Here is a 16,344-nt window from a genome sequence, read left to right as displayed (position 1 = left end):
AAACTGGAGGGGATCAAGAAGTGGTCTGGTGATGTCCTTCAGGTGGGCCAGTACAAGTCTCTCAAATGACTTCATGACCACAGATGTTAAAGCAACAGGCCTGTAGTCATTAAGTCCAGATATTTTGGGTTTCTTCTGTACAGGGATGATGGTGGAGCGTTTGAAGCATGAAGGGACTTCACACTGCTCCAAAGATCTGTTAAAAATATTAGTGAAGATGGGCGACAGCTGCTCCGCACAGACTTTCAGGCAGGAGGGTGAGACATTGTCTGGGCCTGGTGCTTTTCTGATCTTTTGTTTGCGGAAAAGCTGGCAAACATCCTCTTCGCAGATCTTAAGTGCAGGTTGAATGTCAAGAGGAGGTGTTAATGGTATAGCAGAGATAGGGTCAGGGCGGGTGTGAAGGGTGAGACTCTGCATTTCAAAACGACAATAGAAGTCGTTCAGGTCGTCAGCCAGTCGTTGATTACCCATAGACTGAGGGGATGATGGCTTGTAGTTGGTAATGTCTTTCAGGCCTTTCCACACTGATGCAGGGTCGTTGGCTGAAAACTGGTTCTTCAGCTTTTCAGAGTAGCTTCTCTTAGCTGCTCTTATCTCCTTTGTCAGTGTGTTTTTGGCCTGATTATACAAGACTTTGTCCCCACTTCTGTAAGCATCTTCTTTGGCCTGACGAAGCTGTCTCAGTTTCATTGTAAACCATGGTTTGTCATTGTTGTATGTTAAGCGAGTCCTGGTGGGAATACACATGTCCTCACAGAAGCTGATGTAGGATGTCACTGTGTCAGTTAACTCATCCAGATCAGTGGCTGCAGCTTCAAAGACACTCCAATCCGTGCAGTCGAAACAGGCTTGTAAGGCCTGCTCTGTTTCGCTGCTCCATCTCTTTGCTGTTCTTGCTACAGGCTTGGCAGATTTAAGCTTCTGTCTGTAGGTCGGAAGAAGATGAACCAGGCAATGATCAGAGAGACCCAGAGCTGCTCTGGGAACAGAGTGGTATGCATCCCGTATTGTGGTGTAACAGTGATCCAGAATGTTGCTGTCTCTGGTGGGGCATGTGATATGCTGCCTGTATTTTGGCAGCTCACGGGAGAGGTTTGCTCTGTTAAAGTCCCCAATAATAATAATAAGAGAATCCGGGTGTTGCTGCTCCGTGTCAGTGATGTAATCCGCCAGCTGTTGCAGCGCCGCGCTCGCACAAGCATGTGGAGGAATGTAAACATTCACGAGAATAAATGAGGAAAACTCGCGTGGCGAATAAAAAGGTTTGCAGTTGATAGAGAACGCTTCTAAGTACGAAAAGCACATCTTCTTCAGTGTTGTTATATCTCTGCACCAACCTTCGTTTATATAAAAACATAATCCACCACCACGTGTCTTCCCTGTTGACTCGGCAATGCGATCCGCTCTGAACAGCTGAAAACCCGGCAGATGTAACGCGCTGTCCGGTATGGTGTCATTGAGCCATGTTTCTGTGAAACACAGCGCAGCGGAGTTGGAAAAATCTTTGTTTGTCCTGGTGAGTAAGAGTATTTCGTCCGTTTTGTTGGTAAGGGAGCGGACATTCGCCAGGTGTATACTCGGCAGCGGGGTCCTAAATCCGCGTCGTCGGAGTCTGACGAGCGCACCCGCTCGCTTTCCCCGCTTGCGTCTTTTAGAGCGTTTGTACAGAGCTGCCGCTCCTCCGAGTAAAATGTCCAGTAAGACGTCTGAATTTTCAAAATTAGGGAAAAGATTGATAGAAGGGCATTGCTTAATGTTAAGCAATTCGTCCCTGGTAAAAGTGATTAAAGAAGAGTAGCTTAAAACAGGAAAAACAAACAAAAAAGACATAAGTACTAGAGCACTCCAAACCGAGGCAGCCATCCGCGGCGCCATCTTGAAATGCTGTACATGAATGTACAGTACCAGGAATCTGTGCCATTCAGAATTTAATTGGAATTGATGTTCTACACAGGAAAAGAGTTTAAAGAGTTAGATGTAAAGGGGAATGAAATTCCAGTATATTAATATGCATCGCAGAAATAAGCCCCGACAGTGTGATCAGGACCTGACGCGAAGCGGGGGGTCTTTTATCACACTGAAGGGGCTTATTTCGTGATAACAGCTGGCTGCTTATACATTATCCCACTTATTACACGGCTACTTGCCACATGAGAAAAAAACTGGACATGAAATCTTAATTTGAAACATTTGATTAGCTCATTTTTACCGAATGCAGACCTTCCGCTAGGAAATACTTTCGGTTTTAAGGTAAGAAACGACGTTCAAATGTCACGAACAGGCAATTTGGTTTAATCATTTGTAAATATAATGTCATATATGTGATTAAAAGACATATTTATATTAAATTTTGTGTAATATTAAACTGCACCTGTCAAAATGATTTGCAGCATCCGGGTTATCTGAGAATAACAACCCTTGTAATGTCGCAACTGGCCAATCAAATTCAAGCATTCCAGAGCGTTGTGTAATAAGTGTAGTTAATAGATTCGCAGTATTATATTTCAGGGCTCCAGACTGTGACTAAATTTTTTTTTTGAGACAGCGCGAGTGTTTTTTTACAAGTACTCGCAGATTTTTTTCTAGTTGTTATATCTCATGTGAAAAGACGAGTAGATCGCGAGCCCACCAGTGTAGGCATATGTGTGTGAGAAGGGGATAGTCCAGACTGATGTTCATCGCTGTCGTCGCGTTGGTCACGGCTCAGCTCATCATTGACAAGTTTACAGACACAATGTGAGCGCATTACTACGATTCGCTGTTTTGACAGATTTTTTGAGCCTGAGGACGAACAATTTGATATTTGAGACGTTTAAAATGAAACTAACTGCGGAGGAGTTCAGAATATGCCATTGATTACTTGAGACAGTGGTGAATCATTCCCAATCCGTTCACAACAAGAATGAACGACAGGCGAAGGCTCTTGTTAATGGTCATATGGCGCGTTTGGTGTGTTATAAGTTGCCCCTGCATGTATTAGACACGAAAAATTGCAAAAATTAAAGTGTAGGAACAAAAGATGCATTCTATCTAAAAGCGAATGCTCACCCAGACCTACCTGAAACGCCTCGTGTAACCACACCCCCACAAATCTACGTCAGTTAGGGTCAGATTTTTACCGTGCAAACCGTGCAAACATGCACGGTATGTGGAAAGTACAGCGTTTTTAACCTTATATCGTGTATACACATTGCATTACATCTAAAACAAACCATAATATTCGTTTTAGCCATGTCATATGACCCCTTCAAGTTTATGTGAAGTTATCTTTACATTGTGTTGTGAACATGATGAAAAGTGTTCTTAATACACAATAAAATCATCATAAGAACGTATTAGGACGAGCAATTAAGACGACCTTCCTGACGCAGCTTGTCTTTCTCGGCATCAACTCTGTGCAGCAACCGGTCCGGCAGAGTTATCAGCACATACAACTGACTGAAATGCAGCAGACTTGTAAATGAATGATTACAATGCTACACTGCTACTGGTTGTCTGGGCATATGAACATGAACCTAGTTCATCTGTAAATATGCACATAGTTTGTTGCACAGACAGATGTTCATGATGCATATAGAAAATAATATAATTCACTGCTGTATAACAGTGTATTGCAGTTATAATTCAAGATTTTAGCAATTCAGTTGAAGTGACTACAGGTTACATTATTACATATTAAGTACTATTTCAGAAACAAAAAATATGTAAATGAGATCTGTTTTTTGGGCATTGGTGTGTCATGGCTATGATAATTAGCATATGTACAGCTGAATTAGTATATAAAATTATTAAAAGCTTTGTAACAAATTATTCCGGACCTTTTGACATTGATGAGAATTCAGATTTGGACCTTTGAATGTAAACTTCGAGAACCCCATGAACAATACAATTTTAAAACTATTTTAACACATTTACACATATTTACATTTCTGTACAAATGTAAATGCATTTAAAACTGTTCCACAGAACTCTGCAGATTTTTCCAAAATTTTAGCACAGAATTAACAAAAAAGTCTGCAGATTCCGAATGTCCTAATGTTATATCCCTCTGAAATGAAAATAAAACTGCAAATTGTAATTTCTGTGAGTTGATTTATTTATGAGTTTATTATCAAAGTATTTGTCAGTAATACAGCTATTGGGGGAAAATGTCAATAATTGCATTGCAGGGTGATTTAAGGTGTGCCCCTAAATTTTCTGCTTGCGCTCCTAAACATTTCAGTCAGGGGCTACAGTGCTCCTAATAAAAAAATTTAGTCTGGAACCCTGTATTTAGTACAGTATGAATGCTGACACAGCATCTGATGTATTTCCATATTTATTAGATTACATGAATGATCATTAAAATGCCAACAATAGAAATTAATATTTGTATGCTGTACTGTTGGGGTTTGGCCAGTTCAGTGTTGTGTGGAACACAAAAGAAGATATTTTGAGAAATGCCTCAGTGAATTTTAAAATGTGGGTTTTGACAAACTCAGATCATAAACATCAGTTTACTATATTCTACTAGTTAAATAAATACCATTGAATTATGTATTTTTAAAAGCTTGAATTATTCCCACACTAGTAAGTACCTCAAATAAAGGAAAAAATGTTGACTTTCCATTAATTTTCCATTTCCATTAAGTCCAGTCACCAGTCCACAGTATAAAACAGGTGGGGGAATCACAATTTATCATAGTAATCTCATTCTGTCACGACTGCTGTCTCTACAAGAGCTCAAGCATTACAAGCATTCTGTTTCAAGCATAGTTTCAAACTAGTCCTTGTCATGAAAATATTGTCAAGACAAATGTGTATCACGTAAAATGGCTAGCAAGGATCTGTTTAAATGTACAATATATATTTTTTAAATGACAAACATCTTGGAGAGTCTGTATGTTAAGGGGTGTCTCGTCTACCTTTACTTCACTGTTATACATATATATATATATTCTTTGTTCCATCTGTTCAACAACTGTGAAGTGACCCTTATCCCTCAGAGACTAATTACTCACTCCATGTAACCTCTCTCATTAATACTAGCGAAAAAGATAGATACAATATACTTTTTTGTCACCCAAAACATGTCTGACCCAACACACAGTCCCTTATGAGCTCTATCCATATGCATAACCAGTATATCAGAGGCTTTCACTGTTACCACTAGTGACTGGAATCAAGTGGAATCAAGCTCTGTGGTTAAATGTGTTTGCTGCAATGTCATTTCATCACTTACTAAAGTCATGTAAGCATTTGTGTTAAGCTGTAAAAATACAAAATGTTTATTGTCAATGGTGTTACCAACGCTACATTAACTTGCACTTCCATATTTATTCCATATTTAACTTCCATATTTATTTTTGTACATAGGACCTACATTTTTTCAGTGTATTCAGAAGAGAAACAAAGATTTTCAAAGCAGAAACTGAAAAACAAAATATCCCCTGTGTATCAGCCCAGAAGAAAGGAAAATCAAACAAGAGATCTCCTTCTCATCTCACACCTTTCACCTAGACAGAAATTAGATCAAATGAACATCAAATTAAGACATAAGGTTAAGTCTCCTGCTTCTCACATGTTTCTCCTGAGACAAAAAAAATGTCATTCTCTCATGTCTGTCTCCATTGAAATTTAGAAGAGATCTCAATAACATCTCACTGTGCTCAGATTATTCCCCTTAGCTAGAGACTCTAACATTCTCACATGTATCTCCTCTAAAGTTTCATAAGAGATCTCCGTAACATCTCACACTGTGCTCAGACTTTTCCACTTAGCTAGAGACTCTAACATTCTCACATTTGTCTCCTCAAAGTTTCATAAGAGATCTCTGTAACATCTCACACTGTGCTCAGACTTTTCTCTTTAGCTAAGGACTCTAACATTCTCACATTTATCTTAAGAGAGTATGTATTAAAAATCTAATAGTTGGGGATTGAGTCATAAGCCATTTAATGTGCCATTCCAACCATACCGGGTTGGCCAATCAACAAAGAAAGCTCGATGGTTACTTATCCTGTTTTTCTTCCTGATAACAGCATATGGTACAGTACATTACTATTTCTAACAATAAATAATGTGACATTTGCACTTAAATTGTACAGCTTTCATTGTATCAACAAATAAAGAGTAAAATTAACCTTATTTCTGCATATTTTCACTATTAATATAGGCTTATTTGTTGGTGCACACTTTGTAAAGCTATTGAACTCTCATAAACTTTAAGAGGAGATAGATGTAGAATGTTAGTTTCTAGATAGGGGAAAAGTCAGAGCACAGTGTGAGATGTCACTGAGATCTCTTATTAAACCTTAGAGGAGATAAATGTGAGAGTGTTTGACTCAGGAGACAAGTTTGAGAAGCATGAGACTCAAGCAAGTCTCTATTTGATGTTAATGTAACCTCATTTATGTCTTGCAAAAACCTTTGAGAGGTTGAAGGTAGATTCTATGTCATTCATACACACCATTTCAATCAAGCACAATACATGCATTGACATATTTTTGTGATCGTGTCATAGTTTAGTGTTGATAGATCATATACAGTATAGACGTGTGTGTGTGCGTGTGTGTGCGTGTGTGCGTGCGTGCGTGTAATTTCTCATCCTTATTAATCTTATTTGTATTATTCTTTACTATTTTCATATATTTAGTTTATTAGTTATACATTACATCTTTTTTTTTTTACATTACTTTTCATGAATGTTTGTCGAGTTATCCTGGAATTTCACGCTTCAGTATCTGCTTCTCAAAAAGAACATCATCCAACTAGGGGATACATGGAACAACTCCTAATCACTTTGCAGCTTTTGTATTTGGTCATTCTTGCTGCTTGGACAGTAATTATTCAGTTTGACTAAATCAGATTGAATTGCTTGTTTGGAATATGCACTGCATATACAATGCTGGGCTTTGAAGATAAATTTAAATGAGTCAGCCTTGATATTCAGAAATGTATAATGCTATTTAAATGATAGTTTCTATATTTACAATATTAGTAGAAATTTAAAATGTAACGCATTTCTCCTAAAATTAAATGTAAGATATCTGGGCTTACAAAAACTTCTTAGACTAGTCTTAAAAGTCATCATTTTTTTAAGCCTGGTATAGACTGGTTGCCTGTTGGTTACCCTAGTGAAAAATAAATATACTAAAATGTTTTTAAATACATTTATTTCATGCTAAGTATACTGCAAATCCATTTACATCTTATGTACTTAATGAAAATACACTGCGATTGTATTTGTGGTATACTAAATTGGTATACTTAAGTCTGCTAAATTGGAACAACTAATTTTGTACACTTTAAATGTCTTGCATTGAAAAAAATCATAATTGAAAATTTTATTTAAAAAATCATAAAATCCTTATCAAAAGTGACATTAGAACACATTTTTATTTAAACATGAAGAATTGTGCATTGTGTATAAATAGTTCTCCAAATAACGTTTAATTATAATTTTATATCAGTAAGTCATGTCAGTAAATATGTTAATACATTTAAACTATACTTAACATGAAATAAAATGCATTTTAAATGTGTTGTTTTTTTACTAGGGCAACTACTACTTGTTCTTTAGTAACTATTCAACTAATTATATGCAGCTGGCACCGGAAGACAAAGCTGATACATAAATGAGACATAATCAGCCCTTAGTATCCTGAACTAAGATAAATCCCTGTCAGAAACATAGCCTTGTGGTCAGCACATCAAAGCACAGCAGCACCTCAGACGGCATGAGTTCGAAAGGTACTCTCCTCCTCCCTTCCTGTACTCATCCTACGGTCGTGTCCAATGAATGTGAAAAACAATATCATCATCATCATCATAAAAAAACACAACAATAAAAAGTTCTCCAGTTTTTCTTCTTTTCATGACTTTCTCATGTCTCACTTGTGTCTACTTTTATTTATCCTAAGGAGTTTTAGGAGAAACATCTGAGACACTGTTGATACTAAAATGAGAGATAAATAAGAATCTCAACTAAGTCTCAGATATTTCTCATGTCTCAGTTGTGTCTACTGTTATTTCTCCTAATGGAATTTAGGAGAAACATGGGAAGACAAAGCTGATACCTAAATTAGACAATGAAGAGATTTCCCAAGCTTCTCTCACCACAATCTCAGTGTTGACTCTCTTAGACATCTCTCATTTGCTTCTTTTTTTGTTTCTTCTAAGGAATTTTAGGAGAAATATCTGATAAACTGCTGACACTTAATCAAGAAACATAGGAGAATCACAACTATGTCTCCTGAGCTTAGAAAAAGCAACCAATGAGCAAAACATTTTTCCTCTGGGAGTTCGGCATTGTGACAATATAAATACTTTTAGATCTGTTCATAACATACTATCACTGATTCTCTGTCATTTATTGTTTTTTTTACATTGAATGAATGAATGAGGCATTTATATTGCGCTTTATTGTGTATTGCTGTACACCCAAAGCACTTTACAATCATATGAGTGGGGTCTCTCCTCACCCACCACCAGTGTGCAGCATCCACCTGGATGATGCGACAGCAGCCACGGTACAACGGTGCCAGTGTGCTCACCACACACCAGTTATAGGTGAAGAGGAGAGAGATAGAGCCAATTTAGAGGGTAGGGATTATTAGGAGGCCATGATTGACAAGGGCCAGTGGAGGGAATCACCCCCTGCTGGTCTCACTAACATCTCTTCCGGTAGCAACCTAGCTGTCCCAGGCGGTCTCCCATCCTGGTACTGACCAGGCTCAGCCCTGCTTAGCTTCAGTGGGTAACCAGTCTTGGGCTGCAGGGTTAATGGCCTTTTTACAGGCCGTATCTATAATCGAAACGCATTAGGAATAACAGGCCTAAAGTAGTATCACAGTGATATGTAGAAGACTTGCGTTTCGCCTCAGGGAAAGGTGGGTGGCAGGTGTTAGCCTACATTTGAAAGATTTTTCAGGGAATCATATCACAGCCAATCCACGCTCCACCTGTCACAATGACCTATTTCCTTTTACCAAATGGATTGGGATTCCAGGTTGTGAGTTACGAGAGCTGTTAAGTTTTCTCATTTGGTAGTCCAAAGACGAGCGAGGAAATGGATTTATCAAGATAAGCGTGGCATTATTGTGTCATTTTATTTTGTGTGTGCTGTGCCGAGAGTGAATGATTACGTACTTAATGACCTGGTACAATTATAGTTGAATATAATCCATACAACTGTAGTACACACTAATTTTATGTTTATATATTATTTATATTTATATGATTAATATACATTATGATTATTATTTTATGTATTTATCTTTTTACATTCTCACTAAGTATAATGTAAATCATTCTTATGCCACCTCTATCGTATAGATAAGATTATTAAAAAAAATTCAGATGTCACAATTCAGAGAAAAATAATAGAGCTTTTCCATATACTATCTGTCTCAATAGTGCCTGTTGTGAATAGATTATGGATTGATGATGCTGGCATGGAAAAGACATTCACATACTGCCAGTGTGAACTACTGTGTGTGAATCACTGCCATCTAAAGATGTGCTGTAAATGAGCTCCTCTCTTCCTGTTTGTGTGTGAGCGCAAGTAGGTGTTTGAGATCGGTGGCTTTGCCTTCCAAACTGGAACAGCCCCCTCCCATTAGAATGTCAAAGGGCCCAATAATAACCTATCTAATAACAGGGTTGGCTCTCTCTCACTTTCTCTGTTGCTCTGTCCTTCTCGTTCTTTCTCTCTCCTCCCTCTTTCTTCGTACCGTACTTCGTATCCGACGTCATGCAATTAGTGTGGCTGAATGAGGATATGCTCACCATCTGCAATTACTCAGATTGGGCTGTGTGCCTTACAAAGAGCCAAAATTGAGAAGACAAAGCCGGTCACGCTAGTGATATCGCAGACTGATACCGGAGACTGACAGTTAAGTTCTTGGTTTCAAAAGTGTTTATCTCAGCTAATTTTTACTTGAAATTGGTAACCTGTCTGCTCGAAAATGGGAGAATCTGTCTTCATTTATTTTAAATAACAGTAGAGCGTGTGCCTTCCAAGAGGGACATTGATGGCAGTTGTGCTTTGATGCCATCTGAAAAGATGTGGGAATACAAAGAAAATGAGATTTTCTCAAATCAGAGGTGCCCTGAATAATGATCAGGCTTCACGTGGCATTGCGATCGGTGCCTCAGTAGCGCTGGAATGTGTTGGAATGCCCTAATGAAAGAATGAGCCAATCACAGCTCATCTTGCAGTACTAATGACACAGACGGAGAGCAGCTCAAAGCAGTTGTGACTGCACTGCGGGGGACGTCAGTGCCACGAATAAGATCTTTGAACCTGAAGAACCAGCTCACGGCTCCTAAACAGAGGCGTTCCACAAGAGCTACTCTAAGCAGAGAAGTCTAAAGGAGCAACTTACACTTGCGTTAATATGCTGGAAAGCCTCTTCACTGTATCAAATTTTCTGTCTGTCTTCATCTATCTGAATTTTAGCTTTTACTCTGAGGAGAGCAGAGAAGTGTGTCAAGATCTCTCAACCTCGAACAATCCCTTGTGTATGTTGCATTCAAGTACTGTCAGAGAAAACCAGTTAGAAGGTGTACTATTTTTAACATGATGAGCACTCTGGGTGGTGTTGTGCTAAGTGGACTTTGTGAAAACGTTGGTCCTTTTAAAATACAGAGCCTAAAGCGAACACAAATGACAATGTTAACAATATCTTTTTTTTATTCCCTGCAGACTGAGCTGTAAGATTGGGGCCATACTGCACGTGGATGCCTCCGACCCTCGCTGGATGATTCCATCTCTGTGATGAAAGGCTTATCCAGTAGCCGCAGCCACCATCACATGGTGACCTGCGACCCCTCCTTGGACTCCATGGGTCACCACTTGGACCACAAGCCCTACCTCATCAGTCAGATCGACAACCCCCACCCGACCGACCACTCATACTACAGCCAGAGAAGCCCCTACCAGCCTGACTGCGTGGTGCCTTATGGGACCTTCCCCCGCCGACACTACAGCTCTCCACACGAGCTGAAGGACGAGACTGCCTTGGTTCCCTACACTGGGGGATGTGTTCCAGCCAACAAGGGCCAGCGTGTCCCCGTTCCCCTGTTGGATCAGTTCGACCGCCAACTCCCAGTGCCTCGGGACGGCTATCACACGCTACAGTACAAGCGTGCCGCCGCAGCCTTGGAGCAACGGAGCGACAGCCCCGGACGAATCCGGCACCTGGTGCACTCCGTTCAGAAGCTCTTCACCAAGTCCCACTCGCTAGAGGGCCCACACCACGCTCATGGCCACGGCAAGAGCAGCATCAACGGAGGCAAGGCCAGCCCCGACGGAGAGCCCCCCGCCATTCGACACCGCAAGCGCAGCAAGAGCAGGGAGCGCTGCAAGTCGGCCGAGCCCAAGAACCGGACGCCACCGTCTGGCTACTGGAGCTCTGACGACTTGGAACGCGAGGCCTGCCTGTTCCACCACGGACCTCCGGGCGTCATGACCATGGGCCGCCACCCTGACAAGTCGCAGTCGCAGTACTTCCTGGAGTCCTACAACACCATCAATGACCAGGCGCTTAAAAACTCGCGCAGCAACAACGACATAGGGAAATGTTCGTCGCGCGTGCCGCTGAGCGTGGACGCAACACAGCTCATGAAGAAGAGCTCGTGGTCGTCCTCTCTCACGGTGAGCAGAGCACATCAAGTCTACCAGAAGGCCTCTGTAAATGTAGATAAGGCTCTAGTGAAAGCAGAGGCTTGTCAGCAGGAGCGCTCATGCCAATTCTTGCAGGTATGCAAAATGCATTTCGATTCTCCCCTACACCCACATGCTCACCTTACCCACCTTCACCTTTCCACCACCCCTCCTCTTCCTCCTCCACTCTGGAGAGAGCCTCCAGTTTTGATTTGAGTTCTTCTGAGAAGTAAGTGCAAATCACTAGCTGCCTTACTTTCTGTTTAGCTGACAAGCATCTGTTTGAAACCATTCGATCCCTGGCTGGTATTATTTCTTATTTCGGTATTATTATCACATTGTTTTACCAGTATTTTCCAGAAAGTTTTTGTTTTCTTGCTATCCGTGTGTGCCTTGTGAGTGAGTGTGTGTGCGTAGGTGAGTGAACTGGGTGGCTGGTGTGCTTGTGAAAAGTGTATTTGACAAAGCAAGAAAAGCTTGCTTTCTGTATAATTGCTGGTCTTAAATACTTGTCTACAATGATAAAATGAAGTCTACGTATTTTATCTCATTCAAACCCGTTCTCGCTTCAGTTCTCAAAGTCCGAATGAAAAAGCAAGTGATGTAACATGTTACGTTATACGTGCTTTCAGTGAAGATCTTAAGACCACCTGCAGTGCGCTGTGAATCAGAGTTAGCACGTGGGTAGCCACATACTAATTCAGAGGCTAAATTGAGCTGGCAGGATGTCTCACATGTTCTCTATCATGCTCTGTCAATACAAAGAATAATTGGTATCTTTCTTCAGGGCTAAATCTGGAGCCCAGTTGCCATAGTAACCGTGAGTGACAGGGCTTGCGCTGTGCAGTTCGCACAGTTCCTGTTCTGAAGAAAAATTCAGCAAGTTGTCATTTCTCTTTGATATCAAGTTAGAATTATGTTGATTTTGTAGACTTTAAAAAGATTCAGAGGTTGCATGCTTGTTGCTTGTTCTTTTGAGGATTCGTACATATTTGTATTTGATTCAGCCGACAACAGTCTTATCCACTCTAATCTGGTTTAATTTTAACTGGTACAGTCAATCAGGGTGTTTTCAGACCTGTAAAATGTTGAATTGTTGTAAAGATGGCTGACTTTTACATGGCAACATTTCAAAATGTAGCCACAATTTGTTTACAAGTGACACGAGAATGTTTCTCATTGGTCAGAATGTACCGGCTTCTAGGATTCCAAACACCAAACAATACAGGTGTGAAAACACCCAAAACTCAAAAGCCCCTCTAAAATAATCAAACATCCCTGGCTAAGAGATCACGTAAGACCAGCAAACTAGATTTGTCTGGTTTAAGCTATTTTTTTATGGTCTTTCATCCCTTCGAATGATTAGAGGCACAATCTGCTCTGCGATGTAAGGACTGTGAGTGCTGTACTCAGTTTATCGCATTTCCTGTTTGACCAAAGGCCCGTGTGGGTGTTGGTGGTATCTTTGAAGGAAGTTTTGGTATTTGTTAGGTTTGCGAGTGTGTGTGGGCAAAGGGACTGCGTTGCTGGAGACATTCTGATGCTGACTGCCTTTTATGCACTTCCTGACGTCAAGCCGAGCCGTTTCCCCAGTAACACAAGCTCTGCTGTGATTCATATAATCACAGTGAAATTCGTGAAAGTGGGATTTTCTCTTGATGCCAGCAGAGAATTCTGTACAAACCTTTGAAAGACCCTCCGTGCGGGGTGACATATGCAATATAACCGGCTTTGCACACAGAGGACCGGCCTGTTATTATAGGCTTAAAATGAGTTAATGCACAGTAGAATTTATTTATTTTACACATAAACAGTGCGACATAAGGTCCCTATAATGGTGTATTTATACTGTATGTAATGAGAAAGAAAAATAAACTATCTGCATGTTGGTAATGGATAAAGTAAGAGTTTAAACTTAAATCCTAATGAAATACTAATAATACAGCGTTTAAACTAAAAGTAATAGTTCACAAAAATGTATACTGTATAATCATTTACTCACCCTCATGCCATCCCCGGTGTATGTGAATTTCTTTCTTCAGCTGAACACAAGCAGAGTTATATTAAGTAATATAAGTTAATATAAGTTTGTCTTTGTAATTCAACTGAATGGGCTTCCATTTTTTGAAGCTACAGAAAGCACATACATCTGTCATGCATGTAGACGCCAGCGGGTTGATAAATGTCGTCTGAAGTGAAACGATTAATCTTTTGTCTTTCAAACTATTTCATCTTTCAAACTATTCAAACTACAATTTCATCAAGCAGTTCCTTTAGGTTTTACATCCAATACAGCAGCAGTATCTTTATAAATACACCAGGGTAACCAGCTTAGTTGTTATTGAATATCCATGGGTGCATTTAATGTACCAATATACTTCTTGAAAAAAGTATCCATAGGAATTCATGTATATGATTGTGTGTATAGCAGGCTTACACTGTCTCTTATAGTAAGCTGTTCAGCTGGATTTTACAGCAGATGTCAGAGAGTCCAACTGAAGTTTTACAGCCAGTGGCCTCGTGCTCAATAAAGGATAGTCCAGTCAAAAATGCCTGTTTTGGCTCTCTGTGTTTGGATACCAGAACAAAATAAACAACTGTCTGTTGCCACAACAACTAGGATATGTCAGAAAGAAAATAATGAAAGAGAAAGTGACCTATTAGTCAGATATGGTGACCCATACCCGAAATGTGATCTCTGCTTTTAACCCATCCAGAGAGTAGTGAACACACGTACCCCCGGAGCAGTGGGCAGCTATCACTGCAGCGCCCGGGGAGCGAGTAGGGGTAAGGTGCCTTGCTCAAGGGCTCCTCAGTCATTACCCGCCGGCCCTGGGAATCGAACCGGCAACCTTCTGGTCACGAGTCCGACTCTCTAACCATTAGGCCACGACTGCCCCTATTATAAATATACAGTATAACATAAGTTGTGTGGAGTAAAATGTGTTTTTTAAAGTCTGTTAAAGGAAAAGGTTACCCAAAAAGGTACCCAAAATTCTGTCTTCATTTACTCACCCTCAAGTTGTTCCAAATACAGTATGTATACATTTCTTGTTTCTTGATGAACACAGAGAAATATATTTAGAAGAATGCTTGTTACCAAAAAGTTAAGAAAAAGTATGAAAAATTGCTTTATAAATGTATTTGTTCTGTTGAACACAAATTAAGATATTTGAAGAATTTAGGAAAGCAAACAGTTCTGGGGCACTTTTGACTTCCGTTGTATTTTTTTCCTACTATGGTAGTCAATGGTGACCAAGAACTGTTTGGTTAAAAGCATTCTTGACATCTTTCTCTGTGTTCATCAAGAAATGAGAAATTTATACAGATTTGGAACAACTTGAGAGTGAGTATTGAACTGTCAAGCACTGACTCGAATATAATGAATATTATTTGATTATTTTTGTGTAAGTAGCGTGTAATCTAATGCGTACATTATAGTTTATTATAGCAGGCCTGCTTTTATCTTGTAAACTCTTAATAAGCATTTGCCAAGGTTTTATTACAATTAGATTGTTAGCATTTAATTTCAACCCTTTCATCTAACCACACATTAAAGCTTTTAACTTTAGTCAGTCTGAAGCCATCTCTCTTCTGAAACCCCAGTTCAACTTCTCTTACTTTCAGAGATTCCTATTGATGAGAGTTTGCCCTGAGTGAGCAACACTGAGACAGATGCTTAACCACCCAGTGAGGCGTTGTTAGTGTAATCATGCACGCTCACACCGGATGCCTCATTAATTATCTCTGCCAGCTCAAAGAGAAAGTAGCCATCAGAATGTGTGTGTGTGTGTATCGAGGCGTGCACACAGGAGGCAGTTCATATGCTGACAAACTAGAGGTGCATGACACCACATTACCTCTGACTCCACAGGTCCCTCAAGATGAGTGGGGGGGCTTTCCATTGGGGAAGGACGAGGATATCCCATTCAGACGCATGCGCAGCGGCAGCTACGTGAAAGCCATGGCGGAGGATGACAGCGGAGACTCGGACGGCAGCCCTAAACCCTCACCCAAGATGCAGGCGCGACGAGCCAGCTACCTCAAAGCCACACAGCCATCATTGACGGAGATGACCACTCTAAAGTAAGGCTTCAAATATTAGGTATATGATGTCGTGCATTGGGAGTGTAAAAATTCTTGTTGTATCTCAACCTCTGGTTGAGTCATGGTCATGGTCTAACGGTGTTTTTTGCCATGTGTTATGCAGGCCCATTTGTGCCTGTAAGCAATGCAAGTGACAGTTACACAGTTTGGGAATTATTCTTGAAATAATTAAGAAATGCATAAATTGGTAACTAACTCGAACTTTTAAAAGATTTTGACTTATGGTAGTTATGCTATTTTATATTATAAATATTAATATGAATGATATAAAATCATTTATTATTAACAATTGGTTTTCTAAATTTTTGCTGTCACACCAGTGGACATATGGCATGGTTTATCTGTCAACAACCCAAATATTATATACAGCCGCAGAAAAAATTAAGAGACCATTTCAAAGACCGTTTTCAGTTTTTCTGAATTTACTATTTATAGGTACAGTATGCGTTTTATGTAAAAAAATTAATTTTGTTTATATTTTTGTTTACTATGTGCATTTTTGTCCATGGCTGTGTATCTGTTTATTGATATACATGTGATATCTGTTGGGTTTTAATTTGACCTGGTTTGGAATTTTAATTCAGTTG

General features: G+C 39.9%; 1 protein-coding gene across 6 annotated transcripts in view; it reads left to right on the top strand.

The window, feature by feature from the left end:
- dlgap1a (discs, large (Drosophila) homolog-associated protein 1a) overlaps positions 1–16,344 on the top strand; it is a 139,616-nt gene that overhangs the window by 88,333 nt on the left and 34,939 nt on the right. For 5 of the 6 annotated variants that reach the window (XR_008962964.1, XR_008962962.1, XR_008962963.1 and 2 more), the window contains 2 exons: positions 10,691–11,746; positions 15,525–15,736. Coding sequence is in view for 2 of the 6 variants with exons in the window: in XM_057333783.1 (XP_057189766.1) it covers positions 10,763–11,746; positions 15,525–15,736 (1,196 nt within the window). In the remaining 4 variants the exon portion in view is untranslated. The remainder of the gene's footprint in view (positions 1–10,690; positions 11,747–15,524; positions 15,737–16,344) is intronic. The other variant, XR_008962965.1, reaches the window with a different exon arrangement.

Source organism: Triplophysa rosa, linkage group LG5, assembly GCF_024868665.1.
Source record: "Triplophysa rosa linkage group LG5, Trosa_1v2, whole genome shotgun sequence".
Lineage (NCBI taxonomy): Eukaryota > Metazoa > Chordata > Actinopteri > Cypriniformes > Nemacheilidae > Triplophysa > Triplophysa rosa.
Note: the sequence above shows the minus strand (reverse complement) of the source record. Positions and strands in the feature narration are given on the sequence as shown.